Raw genomic sequence first — 14,743 nt, 5'->3', positions numbered from 1 at the left:
AGTGACCCCTATGTCCCCCCTTGCTCTTGCTTTGGATTCCTTACCACTCTTTGAATTACAAGCATTTCCTTAAAAATTTGCTTTCAGGCTGTGTGTGTCTGAAACATCTTTGAAAATATCTTTTCAAAGATATTTCATTGGACTTTCCAGAAGCCGAGGGTATTAATCCTTCTTCCACACTACATTGAACTGTATTCTTACACACTATATTTGAGAACCAAAATGTTTAATGCTCTAAAGGACCTAGATCAGTTATAGGAAAATACTCATAACAAAAGCATTACTTTTTTTTTTTTTTTTTGAAAATGGGGGAAATCTAAGGTAGCAACAGGACCATTTATTTTAAAGACTTCCTTATTTTTTTATGGAATCCTGGTGAATTTAGCTAAGTCATTAGAATACAAAGCTCATTACCCAACTAACCTCATTACCTAATTTGGAGAACTTAAACACCACAAATACACTAGAAAACTCTTGTAGAATATAATAGATTTTGTTTTGACTATGCTACCTCTGCCTCAAAACTTTTAGCTATGGTAATAATAAAGTCCCAGGTATTATGTGGTCACTTTTTCCCTTCTTAGAGATCAGGTGGGTATTAGCAAATGTGAACTACATCTAACTTGGATGCAGGGCTTTATTTTTCTAACCAGGACTTATCATTGTTTCTAAAGATATTCTTTAAATATATATTCATTTGAAGTATCTTCATTTAAAAATAAAAACTAAGTCTAGGGAACATATTATGACAAATGTGATATGATTCTGGGGATTCTAAAAGAAATTCTAAAAGAAAAATACATTTTTTAGGACCAACGATTTCAGGGCCTATTTAAAACAACACAACAACAACAACAACAACAACAACTCCCCTTTTCCCAGATGCCTGAATTTCTTATACACTATACACTCTTTTGGAAGAAAGTTGTAACAACCTAAACCTTTTATTTGAGCTCTGATATGGGCCTTTTATCAACTTTCTTTGTATTTTAGGAGAATTTAGTGATGGCTCCAATGAAGCTGGTGGTATCTACCAAGTTCTAGAAATACCCTATGAGGGAGATGAAATAAGTATGATGCTGGTGTTGTCCAGACAGGAAGTTCCACTGGCGACTCTGGAGCCGTTGGTCAAAGCACAGCTGATTGAAGAATGGGCAAACTCTGTGAAGAAACAAAAAGTGGAAGTGTACCTGCCCAGGTAAGAGGTTCCTGTGTGACTCCCTCCGACAGCATGGAGGGAGAGATTTCAATGTAGGTTCTGACTCAGAAAAACTCTTGCCACTGCCTTTGAATTTTAAGTCTTAGCTACTCTCTTCCTCCCACTCCTCTCCCTCTTTCCTCCCCTTCCTCTCCTCTCCTTCTCTTCCTTCTCCTTTTTAAAAAGTATCCGTTTGTACTCACGAGGATCTGCCCAGAGACACAAGTTCACTTATTGATTCACTCGGTACTATTTACCAAGACCTAGTTTCAGATCCTAGTCAATATTCTTAGCTTCATTTTAGAAGATTTCTCAATAGATCATCTCTGAATATCATTTACATTGGCAGTCTTGTGTATTTCATTAATATTTAAAGTTGATTATAGCTGGAGAGAAAATAATCCCTGACATTGTTGGAAGAAGTGCAAGTAAGTTACTGTGCTGGGTGCCAAGATGCAACCATAAATAAGCAGGAAAAAGCTTAAAATTCTCCCTGTGGCTTAAATAATAAAATCTATGTGGGGCCTCCATGTTCATCTCAAGCCCACCTCTGGCTACTCATCACAACAAACACTTTCTAGCATGTACTATCCATGTGCTTACTCTTATGCTACAGATAGCATGCTTTTTGCCTGCCTCTGGGTGTCTATGTATATTTTTGCATTGGCCTAAAATGCTCTTCTCATGTTTCTTTGGCTGATATTGATATTGTGTGCTTTTCTGTATATTTTTAAAGGAGTTCTTTCTGGTAATATGAGGAATTCGGTGCAGTGTTAATGCTTCCCTTATTAAATTCCATGAATTAAGTGCAGCATGTCCAAATGCTTCAACTCTGTGAGGATGCAAAGTTATTTAGGAGTATTTTAACAGAATTCTAAGTGAATGCTTAATAAGTATCATATATTCTAACTCAACCATATTCACTAGAAAATGTGGCCTCCAGGTCCTGTCCACAGAGAAATTGAACGTGGCAGCAGAAGAAAATTAAATTTTCATTTTCTAAGAGATACTCTTCAATTATGAAATAGTTTAGCTTGCTTGCTGGCTCATATTAATGCCTCATACTAAACTAGGCACAGTTAATTACGATGTATCCATTTCTCCAGAAGTTCTATGAACTCTCTTCTGCATGGTTAATGCATAGAAAGAAAGACTAAATAGATAACATGAATCTGGTTTCCCTTTTTAAGAAATTGACTGTTTTCAAACACTTATGTATGGGTAATAATCAATAGGAAACGATCCACCCCTCCCATTTTACAGCATTAGGATCCATTAAATGTTCATTGAGGGTAATGATTCTTGTGACCTCAATTTAGCAAAGGTAAACATTTTTTAATAGCCATATCCTAGGTTTACTGAAGTATCTGTCTTAAGATGTTTGTATAGTTTTATTCACATAGAGACATTACTCTGATAAGGCAACTTTGCATTTTTAGAATTTGACCACATTCTTGTCCTACTTGACAGGTATTTTTGTTTATATTAGATTTTATGCATGTAGGTTTTAAATGCCTTTTCTTTCTTTTTAAAGATTTTATTTATTTATTTATTTATTTATTTATTTATTTATTTATTTATTTATTCATTAGAGACACAGAGAGAGAGACAGAGACATAGGCAGAGGGAGAAGCAGGCTCCATGTGGGGAGCCCAATGTGGGACTCAATCCCAAGACCCCGGGATCACAATCTGAGCCAAAGGCAGATGCTCAACCACTGAGCCACCCAGATGATCCATAAATGCCTTTCTTAAAAGGTATAGGGCATCTTGAGAGGGGCAAAGGGATACCTTTGTATTTTTATAATTTACCTCCCTGAATAATAAGTCCCACAGCAATCAGATGCTGAATTGAAATTGTATTTTTATCCAGAATACAAAATTCTATTTAGGAAAGGGTAAAATTGCTATTCCTATGTGATATCATCAAATCCAGTGAAATATCAAAAGGTTTATGCACAGTCATACATTTCTAAGATTTAAATGAGATTACCAGATATTCTCCGAATTTATTCATGGTAGCAAAAATAGTTCGGCTAATATAGATAAAAATATATGTAAAATATCTAAAAAGCACTTTAGAAAAATGCCTAGCACAGAGTAATCATCATATAATTATTATTTATTATCACTATTCTTATTTATTTTCAGTGTACATTTTAAGTCCCAGTACTCACCTTGCAGTAATCTAGGGGTAGCTTTATATATACTTCTCTTCCAGTAAGATTGTTTAAAAACCTTGTTCTGAAGAACATTACCTTCTTCATTGTATAAGGTGCAAGAAGGTTGTTCTAGAATGAAAGTCAAATATCTTAATCCTTGCAATGCAAAGGTACCTGGCTATTGTATCTTTCCACTCTGACTTTTGTAGTCTCAGATTTGTCGTTTGTGACCAGAGTGCTAGAAATCAATGGATATAGAGTGGTTTTGTGTTTTGTAACCAGAGACCATCCTGTTATTTTGAAATGACTGTCTTAGAAACCAGGTACTTTAGTTTCTTGTTTATAAAAGAAAGCTAATACAAGCAGCCATCTGATTTTGTTCTTTAACACGAGTGCTTTTGATTAGGTTTGTCTACACAGTTTCTTGATTAGTTTCTTAATTGCTTCTAAGTTTTACAAATCTCCTTACATGTAATAGGTATGTATTCTTTTCCAACATTTGCTCTACAAATCTGTCTCCAGTGTTTCTCTTTCCAAAGTTGCAAATGCATGATGACATTATTAGAATAGCCATGTCATTGGGTTTAAAAAAGTAGTGTTGTAGCTTTTTATTTTTAAATTCAGTGGGGACACCTGGGTGGCTCAGTGGTCGAGCAACTACTTTTGGCTCAGGGCGTGATCCCCAGGGTCTCGGGATGGAGTCCTGCATTGGGCTTCCTGCTTCTCCCTCTGCCTATGTCTGTCTCTGTCTCTGTCTCTGTCTCTCTCTCTCTTCCATAAGTAAATAAAATCTTTAAATATAAATAAATAAATTCAGTGGATGAAATGTAAAATCTACCTGTAGTATTTGATAGTTTTTAAATAGCCATTGTTAGAATTATAGTTATTAGTGGAAGAGGATTTTGCAGTCAGACAGACCTTATTAGCTCATATCCTCATTCTACTACCTACTAGCTGTGTGATTAGGCCAAGTTGCTTAGCTTGTCTGAACGTCAGTTTGTTCTTCTGTAGAATAGAGATAACAATACATAACCTCATAGGGTTCTGTGAGATTTATCATCCCTGAGAGGGATGATTAAATGAGATACCATTTGTAAAAGGATTGTGCAGTGTCTGGGACATAGTGAGCCCTCAGTGTATGGGAGAGGATAATGCTACTTTATGTGAATATGAGTCTATCTTAAGAAAGAGGTAGTAAATAGATTATAGCTATTTTTCAACAGTTTGACAAGAAATGGATAAGTGGAAATTGTTCACATCTTGTCTTCAACTTTAAACAAACACTCTCATGGTCACCTCGGTTTTTTTCACTTCTACCTATGTGTATTGTCCTATGTCGGATACTACAGATATTAAAATAAAAAAGACACTAGATTAGACTAATTTACAGCTAAAGCAGCAGGAATTAAATAGATATTTAATCAAATCATTCCACCATTACTAAAATGCAAAGATGTAATACCTTAACATCTATAGTAATGTGAATGTTATACAGAACTGCAATATCATGAGTGCAATTAACACAATCTGCCCTTTATTACATGCATCCTATATACTGGCACCATCCTAAGACTGCTAAAAACCTTTGGGACACCTGGCTGGCTCAGTCAGTAGAGCATGCAACTCTTGATCTCAGGGCTTTAAGTTTGAGCCCCACACTGGGTACAGAGATACTTAAAAACAAAATCTTTTTTTTTTAAGACTTTTATAAACCATATTCAATTCCTGGAACAACACTATGAGGCAGGTATTATTAATGTCATTTCCTACACGCCAGAACCAAAGCTCATAAATTAAGGAACTTGCCCAAATTCAATCTAGCTAAATTACAATGCTCACCTGACACAGCAAGCCTCAGAAATGAGAAACAAACCAGGTTGCTCTTAAGAAGCACAAAGAATCCTCTCCTGATCTCTTCCTTCATTTTCCTATTTTAGGTGGATCAGGACATACAGAACACAACCTTGATCCCTGCCCCTGCTCTGCCATTTATTAGCCGTATGACCTTGGTCAAATTGTCTCATCTTTCTTCTCCTTAGTTTCTTCTATTAACTGAGGATAATAATAATAACAATAACACCTACCTCCAAGGGTTTTAGCAATATTTAAATTAATCTGTTAAAGTCCTTGAATAGTTTTTGGTATATAGTAATCTCCATATAAGTGATCAATCATCAATCAATCAATAGCAAACGTAAAGCGCGCACACACAAAACACCTTAATCAAGCCATTGAATGTATTCTTTAAAGCATTCCATACTCATCCCCGTTTTCTACTTTCACAAACAACATCTGCTTTTTGCAGGAAACAAAAGAAAAAATGCTAAATTCAAGGTAAAGTGTAGGATACAGATAAAATTCAGTACTTGGTTTAATATGTTTGCTATATATTTATTTCTCTATTTGTCCTATTTTCCCCATAAACATGAACCTGGTAAAACTACTTTCCCCTGGTGATTCCTCTTGATGTCTGAGTCTTATTTATAGCAACCATTCCCTTGTCATTCTTACTAAAACTAGGCATCAGAAATGATGCTGACATAATGTTTAGTGACTCTTACAGGTATAACTTTTCTAAGGATACAGCCCATTGTCTAAAAACTTACATTTATGATCTTTATTGATCAAAGAGCAAAATCTTAGAAAAAAAGAAACATTTACTTCTACTGGTTTTTACTTTTTATAAAAAAAAGTAATAACCTTTGCATTTAAAAAAAACCACACTTGTGTGTCAATGCAGCAGTGTTTACTTCATATTTTTCACTAGAAACATGGGTACGATCCATTGGTTTGGGAGAGACTCTATATTAGGACCAATCAGGGTTTCTGTGGAAACTATTTTTTAAAATTAATATTCTGTTCATGACCACTTACTTTCATTTCAGTTTTAAGTAATGTTTTATTTCTTGTAAATGTGATGCACATTTATGTATAATTCATAAAGCCCATTAGAACAAAAAATAAAAAATTTGTTATTCTTTTGCTTATAAAGGAATCTCTAATATAATTGTAAAAGTGTACAGGTTTTAAGATGTAATATTTAATTCACTTTTGTTGATTAACATGGTTTCTGTGATGCTACCAGGAAAACAGGCTTAGGTCCTGGAGGTTAACATATTCACGAAGATATATATTTTTAACATGACAGATTTTATGTTTTCTTTCTCTGAGTCTATGGAGTTGAAATGGAAGATGTATCCATTATACAACAATAGCTCTCTCCCATTCCACAGGGAATTGAGCAGGACACTCAGAAAAGAATGACATGCCTTAGTTATGTAAATATTTGATTAGCCATTGCCAGCTTTAAAGAAAAATAGTCAAATATGTTACTGGGTCACACAATTTTGAAAGAACGTAAGTTTTACGCTCGAGCTCAAAAACACTATTCCACCATATATATTACACTTTCGTGTCCACATCAAATAGTTTTCCTACTTAATCATTTAATATTATTCTGATACGTTATTCTTTTTGCTCTCTCCTCTTTTTATAAGCACAATCAAATTCTACTTGAAGTCAAAAGCCAGTTTTAGCATAATTTACCATTAAACATATCCAACGTTTTTATTCTTGTCCCAGGTAACAGGATGCTGTAACTAAATACTTTAAAAATCCTGTAACTAAATGCTTTTCCCCCTATGTGTTTTCTAGGTTCACAGTGGAGCAGGAAATTGATTTAAAAGAAGTTTTGAAGGCTCTTGGAATATCTGAAGTTTTCATCAAAAATGCAAATTTGACAGCTTTGTCTGGTAGGAAATAAACACTAATTTTTTTAAAAAATTATTATTTCATAAAAGATTTGGAAAATGATGATGTTCTCAATCACCTTAAAGATTTAAGGTGAAAATTGTTCGTAGCAGGCGGGGTCGGGGTGGGGACGTAGAGACCACTTGTAGGCAACAGTCTTGAGCAATAGAAACTTGATCAAGGCAAAAGGGTCCCCAGGTGACCCTCTGGCTGAATACAGACAGGCCCACCAGGTTGCCCACCTCAAAGTATCCATGGGCCCTGACCAATGGGCTACTTACAACCAGGCACAATTACCAGAAAAGAGAGAGTTCCATACGTCACTGTATGTCTTCACCTTTTCCCTTTAAAAACAGCCTTCACCCACCGGCCTCCTGGCAGACAGCCTCTCCTCTGCTGTCCTGCCCACTGCTCCCTTATAATGTGTTCAATAAACTTCTCTCTCCTTTTAAAAAAATAAATCAATATTTTTTTTAAGCGATGATGCCCAACCCTCTATTTACTACAGAGTTCTGAGGTAAAATAAGGTTATCATTTGCCAGATAACTATAACAAATATATTTACTTTCTATACACAAAACTGTAAATAAAGGTCCTAACATTAAGTTTATATTATTTTGGTCCATGTCTTATCTTCAGCAATAGATCCTCTCCAGAAGATCTGTCTTATATGTCTTTAAATTCCCCATTCTATCTGACACAATGCCTTGTAGATAATCAATAAATGTGTTGATTTAATACCTCAGTGTGTTCAGTTACAGTAAATTATATAGGAAAGAAAGAAGGAAGAGAGGATAAATGTGTGCCTGCTGTGAGAAGTCGACACTTTTTAAAAGAATATCTAGTGAGATGTAAAGATTATCTCAAGTCTTCAATAAGAAAAGAGTGGTTTCGAAGAAGTAGCTTCAAAATATACCTGGCATATTGGGTGTTGAGTAATTTATTTTAAATATCCCAAGGTGAGAGAAAATCCCAGTTGAATTATTTGATTCAGATGCCCTAATTTGTTCAGAGTAAAAATCATTTACATATTAGCAACATTAAGTACTTAGAATATGTAAAATTCTTTTGGAAATATTTTAAGCAGTTAACCCCAAGACATTTATCACTGAAATAAGGCACCTGTAAGTTTAAGACTTATATAATGATGTTCTATCATTTCTATAGAATATGGAACATAAAACAATCTATTTTTTGACGAGATAAAGGCAGATATATAGATATACATGATAGAGACATATAGATCTATACATATATATGGTGGAGACATAGATTGAGATAAAGAGGAACTTAATGCGTAAGTCTTCTTTATATGTGATATACTGGACCCAACTCTCCAACCAGAGAGAACAAAGGCATAGAAGTTTCCCTAGCAGTTCATGCGTTACAGGAGAGAATTTAGTTTTCGTCTCCTGAAGTAATAGACTATAGAAAATCAAGCCAACCGAATAATATCTTCTAAACCTGGAGTATGAGGGTCCATGGATTGAATTCAGTGAAGTAGATGCTCTACCCCTGAAATTGCGTATAGGTGTGTGCTCGCATGCATGTGTGGGTGCGCGCACATACACAAGAAAGAAAAAAGAGCGGAGATAGGTTCATAGCTTTCAGGAAATTCTCATGGAGTTTATAATCAAAAAAGGCCTTGCCCTTCCAGATTTAGAATTGGACAGATTGTTTTCTAAGCAGCACTCAGCAACGAGGTGATGTTGGTGTATTTGATACCACAACTTCTACCCCTCAATTAGAGAGCTTACCTCCAAAACCCTAGTAGAGTTTTTCTAAATGTCTACTGTATAAATGTTCCTGTCCAGCAGAGAAATGCAAATTTTGCCCAAGTAAAGGTTTTCATGGCTCACATCCAAGCTCCTAGAGCTCTGAACTTTTCAGAGGGGTTGTCAAGGAGGTAGGACTGGTGGAGATTCAAAAGCTAATGGGTACTTTTGTGCTTGAGTCAGAAATATATTCGTAGATGAAGCATAGGATAATTTAAAGTTCTTATGCTCCCTTCCTCAGGAATTGAGAGAATCTGTCTACCAAACTGGCCAAACTCCAACTGGATAATTACATTCCACTTTCTTACAGTGGCTCGATTTTCTGTTTTATTAGAGATTCCTCACTGTCTCACCCAAACATCTAGGCAGTTATTTCACATGCATAGAGTATCTGCGGCTTTTCAGTCCTGAGGGAGTAGCACTGCAGTGGTAAATCAATTATTGTGGTCAGTGTAGCTTAAAATTTCTGACATATCTGGGAGGTTTATGACGTAATATTTAATTGCCTTTAGTATGTCCAGAGACAATAGAGAATAAATATGTATTATGAATGCAGATGGTTTGGAAATTTGAAATAACACTTGGATCTTTCAGAGTTCATATAGTCTATGTGTGAAGTCTCTGTTCATTTGACCAAACCTCTCTCAGAATGGAATCCTTCTCAGGGTGCTCAGAGCTGCGTTACTGGTACCTGGCATACGGCTGACACATAGCTGGACACAGTAGATGTCCCCTGAAGGAGAAAACAGGAGAGGGAAGGAGAGAGCATGGCCACCTTCTGTATTACATTTTTTTGGAACATCTAACTCCTTAAAACATACTGAGACATCCAGGATCGGCCATCCTCAAACACGACCCAATTCAAGTCTTCAGGATAACTTGAGTAAGGTCTAGAGTCAATTTCTCAAGCTTTCAGTGGGTCCTAGTTTTGTTAGGACCTTGGTAGCCTCAGCATGTCAGCCCATCCCAAACAATACTTTCTTTTTCTTCCTTTCCCTCCCTTCCCCCCGCCCAACACACACACACACACACACACACACACACACACACTGCACATACACATTAATTCATGAACCATTTATTCGAAAACTAGGAACACAACTATAAAACTTGCCTCTCTGCTTTTGCTAAATTTGATGGTATTTATTATTCCCTGCATCGTCCAATGGGGCACCATATGCTCTGCCCTTACGTGGTTGGTGTTCTTTTCACATGTCTAGTTCTTTGCTTCTCCAAATGTTATGGAAACCCTGTTGATTAAAGTGTCCGTGATGCTTGGTAACCCCTACAAGTACCCAGGAAAATTATTAGCATGTGTTTGATTATTACTTTCTACCTTAATGAATTTCATGGTGAGAATTTCATGGTGTTTAAGATAGTCATTAATTACATTCAATGTCATGTCTATTCCTTTCATTTAATAACTCTTCATGAGTCGGTGTGAGCACCATAGTCATAAAAATGAAGAACTAACTAAGATGTCATACCTGCTCTAAAAAAGGATACAGACTTGTGGGGAGAAAGACATAAACAGTTGGACTTAATAAAAGGAGGAGTGATAGAAATGCTTTATTGGAGCAGCGGTTCTCAACCAGGACAATTTTGTCCTCCAGGAAACATTTGGCAATAGCTGGAAACCTTTTGGGTTGTCACAACTGGAGAGTGTTCATGGCATCTCTCCGGTAAAGGCCAGGGATGCTTCTATATCCTGGTGACCTACCCTGCACGGGACAGACCCTATAACAAAGAATAATCCAGCTCCAAATGTCAATAGTGATGAATCAGGGAACCCCATACTGGAGAAAGCTTTGTGAGAAAGAAAGTCAACTGGTGGAATGGGGGCCTAGTGGTTCAAAAGATGGGTGCTGGGGGAATATAGGTATGCATTTAAGCTTTCCGATGCATTGAACATTTTTGTATAATGTCTTAGAAAATGATAGCAATGGTTGCCTCTAGAATACAGAAGAGAGGCTCCCAGATGAGAGAGGAGATTTTGTTTCATCTGTCACTGTGGCCTGCTTGGGATTTTGCCTTGTGTAATGTATTATTTCTTCAATGAAAACTCTCACTTGAAACATGGGAAAACCTTTTAAAGAATCACCTTCTTCGTAGAATTCCTAATTTCAAAAGCGCCCAGAAAGTGGCTCAGTACTATTGTGACACGACTCATTCTTAAATTAGGCAATGAAATGCTATCTTTCTCTAAAAATAGCAAATATGATTGAACAGTGGGAAAAACAACCCTGCTCCACGTCCTCATGCTTCAGGAAAAATTGAGTGACTTGAGACTTCCTTGCTGGGACCTCTTGAAGACCCACACTCTTGTTCTCTACTGCGTGGCCTCCACCTTTATTTCAGGCTCTCCTCACTGCCGCCCCCAGCCCATTTCAATAGTCTCCTAAACGGTTTCCAATCTCTTTTCCATCTAATCTGTCTTCTTCACCACTGCCAAGATTAATCACCTTAAAACCCACTCTCAGATCATCCCTGTTCCTTCAAAGCCTCCCTTCAGTTGGCGGTGCACTGCCCGTTGCTTGGCAGGACATTCAGGCCTCAGCTCCCTCTAGCCTTGATTCTGGTTGATTCCTTCCACGCAGCTTTTGCAACCTGACCCTTCCACTGCACCTCACATCCTCCCGGGGGCCCCAGCTTTGTTCAGTCTCTCCCACCCCCAAGATCCCCTCGGGTGGATCTTGAGCACAGATATCCCTAACTTCAGCAAGCCACATGACTACACCCACCAGAAGTACTTACTCCCTCGTAAATTCTACAGTGTTCTATACTCTTTCTCTCAAGCTGCATATCACATCTGATCTCATGTTATCATTATTTATGCAGCCCACACCTTGTGCCAGAATTTAAACCTCTCCAAGACTGGCCCCAGTGAGTGTTTCAGAAGCACACCGCTCTGTGCTTTCTGCCTACTACCTGCTGAATGAAGAAAGGGATGAGATGAGAGGCCCTGTGTTTATTGTGCTTATTTTTTTTAATAATAAATTTATTTTTTATTGGTGTTCAATTTGCCAACATACAGAATAACACCCAGTGCTCATCCCTTCAAGTGCCCCCCTACGTGCCCGCCACCCAGTCACCCACCCCCCGCCCTCCTCCCCTTCCATCACCCCTAGTTCGTTTCCCAGAGTTAGGAGTCTTTATGTTCTGTCTCCCTTTCTGATATTTCCCACACATTTCTTCTCCCTTCCCCTCTATTCCCTTTCACTATTATTTATATTCCCCAAATGAATGAGACCATATAATGTTTGTCCTTCTCCGATTGACTTACTTCACTCAGCATAATACCCTCCAGTTCCATCCACGTCGAAGCAAGTGGCGGGTATTTGTCATTTCTAATGGCTGAGGAATATTCCATTGTATACATAGACCACATCTTCTTTATCCATCATCTTTTGATGGACACCGAGGCTCCTTCCACAGTCTGGCTATTGTGGACATTGCTGCTGTGAACATCAGGGTGCAGGTGTCCTGGCGTTTCATTGCATCTGTATCTTTGGGGTAAATCCCCAGCAGTGCAATTGCTGGGTCATAGGGCAGGTCTATTTTTAACTCTTTGAGGAACCTCCACACAGTTTTCCAGAGTGGCTGCACCAGTTCCCATTCCCACCAACAGTGTAAGAGGGTTCCCCTTTTTCCGCATCCTCTCCAACATTTGTGGTTTCCTGCCTTGTTCGTTTTCCCCATTCTCACTGGTGTGCTTATTTTTTCATCTCAATTTGATGTCTGCTACATTCTGTTAATGTAAAGCATGGTAAAGGCTCATCCAATAAACGTGGAATCGAGAGAGTGCTGAGAGCCCTTTGCTTCTCAGGCTCGATTTAAAATGCTCATCCAGTTGCAGCGAGGAAGGATCCCGTTATAGAGTAGGGCTATTTTTGTAATGGAAATGAATGACTGTCAGCATTTGGATTAATAGATAATCCTCTCGGAAGGTGGAAGGGGAAGGAGAAGGAGAGTCCTAAATCCTTCAGCACAAAGTACGAGCTTTCCGAAAGGAGCCAATGAGATAAAGGAATTAAGAAGACACAGCGAAAGCCACGTTCAGGTCAGACTCAAGAGCTTGGATTTAGGCCGGACTGGCTCTCCCATCCCACCCAGGCCGGCTCTGCGGCTCTACATCTCCTTGCACCTGGAGGCCGGAGGACTGGGTTTCTCCCCCAGGGCCCTACCTCCACTCCCCCACCACTTTCTTGCCTGGCCCGTTCTGACAGCCAGCAAACTTGATCCTCTGGCCCCTGGCCGCTTGCTCCTCTGATTCACACTTTACAGCTCCTGGCACAAGCATCTTCTAAAATCAAAGCAAAGGTGCCCCGTTACTTCTGGATGAAGCCCATGCTCCCAGCCTCGCGGTGTGCAAGCTCTTAACATTGGGTGCCACTCCCCACCTCTTTATTACATAACCAGGCCCCGATCGGACCAGGACCTGCAAGTCCTTGCTGCTGCTTGTCTCACTTTGCAAGTATGATGCTCAGCTTGGAATGCCCTGACCCGATTCTCGGACTTCCCCTTTTCTACTTGTCCTTCAAGAACCAGCCCGGATGGTGCCGCCTCCAAGAAGCCTGCCCTGGTCACTCTCCCTTCCAAACGGTTTACCTTCCCCCGTCTGGGCTGTCAGAGTACAAAATGCTACCACAGATGCTACCTTTTCCTTAAGATTGCTTGTTCACATACCTGTCTCTGATCTCAGAGCTCCTCAGAAGACAGGGCTTGTGTACAGATGACTTAGTGTCCTCAGGGCCCAAGGAGGTGGGCCAGGTGCTCGTGGGGGCGTGTGGTGGGAAGTGGTGCTGGGCCTGCCTCCCTCCAAGTGCGAGGGCTTCTCTCAAACCCCTGGATCCTCCTCACCCCGCTCCCTCCAGCCACACAGGCCTTCTTCTGGGTCCTTGAGCACACCTGGCTCGGATCTGCCTCTACAGGAGCTTTTCCCTCTGCTGGAAAACTACCTTCAGGTGTTCTCGTGTCAGGCTCCTACGTATTCCTCAGGTCTCAGCCGGACTTCCCCAACACCTCAAGTACAGTAGCTCCTCTTCCCCGCCCTCATCACCGGCCAACACATCAACTCCTCTTGCTGCTTAGTAACACTCACTAGACCCTAAAGTTGTGGCCGTGTCTTGATTTGCTGTTTTATTGCCATTGGCCTTTAATGCTTGCTTTCCTCCTCCTGGGAAGGAAGTGTTGAGCTCACCATAGTAAATCCAGCGTATCAACAACGTCTGGCACATACGAGGTGCCTAGGACCTAAATGAATCAATGAAAGAAGGAAGGAAGGAAGGAATGATTCGCTAGTCTATAACCACACTCCTCCAGAGACACAAACAAACACACCAACAAACACTATTCCTACCTTGAAGGAGCTCAATTTCTACAAACCTTTCTAAAGTTCATGGGTGGGGCTGAAGCTAAAAATATTCCAGCAAGTCAAGTACAGAGACGCTTTTGGTATTCTCGGGTTCTGTTATGGAGCTCTCTTCATTTTGTTATTTTAAGCATGTCCTTGGTGACGCAGGAATCTATTTAAATTGGCTGTGTTTAGGAACAGTGCCACAAAGGAAGTGGTGGCATCCACTTGCATGATGGCCATCCTGCCAGCGTTATGTTAATCACGGATACTTGGAGCCTTTGGTCCCCTGCACAATAATATCTCATTCGAACAGAGTACTTGATAAATATTTGCTCAGTGACTGAATGAATGCCTTAGTATTTTGCCCTGCTTCCTTCAGAAGAGCTTGAATTATTGCCCAGCTCTTCTCTGGGAAACCTAGGGCTTGCTGGCCCTGTTCCCATCTTATCCTTTGTGAAAGGCCTGGCTCTGCACTGCCCAGGGGAAAGTAGGACCAGTTACTT

General features: G+C 39.3%; 1 protein-coding gene across 6 annotated transcripts in view; it reads left to right on the top strand.

Moving 5' to 3' along the window:
- The window catches only part of SERPINI1 (serpin family I member 1), a 74,608-nt gene that overhangs the window by 46,710 nt on the left and 13,155 nt on the right, over positions 1–14,743 (top strand). For all 6 annotated transcript variants that reach the window (XM_072752307.1, XM_026007712.2, XM_072752305.1 and 3 more), the window contains 2 exons: positions 994–1,198; positions 7,014–7,111. In XM_072752307.1, the coding sequence (XP_072608408.1) occupies positions 994–1,198; positions 7,014–7,111 (303 nt within the window). The remainder of the gene's footprint in view (positions 1–993; positions 1,199–7,013; positions 7,112–14,743) is intronic.

The sequence above is a fragment of the Vulpes vulpes genome, chromosome 3 (assembly GCF_048418805.1).
Source record: "Vulpes vulpes isolate BD-2025 chromosome 3, VulVul3, whole genome shotgun sequence".
Lineage (NCBI taxonomy): Eukaryota > Metazoa > Chordata > Mammalia > Carnivora > Canidae > Vulpes > Vulpes vulpes.
Note: the sequence above shows the minus strand (reverse complement) of the source record. Positions and strands in the feature narration are given on the sequence as shown.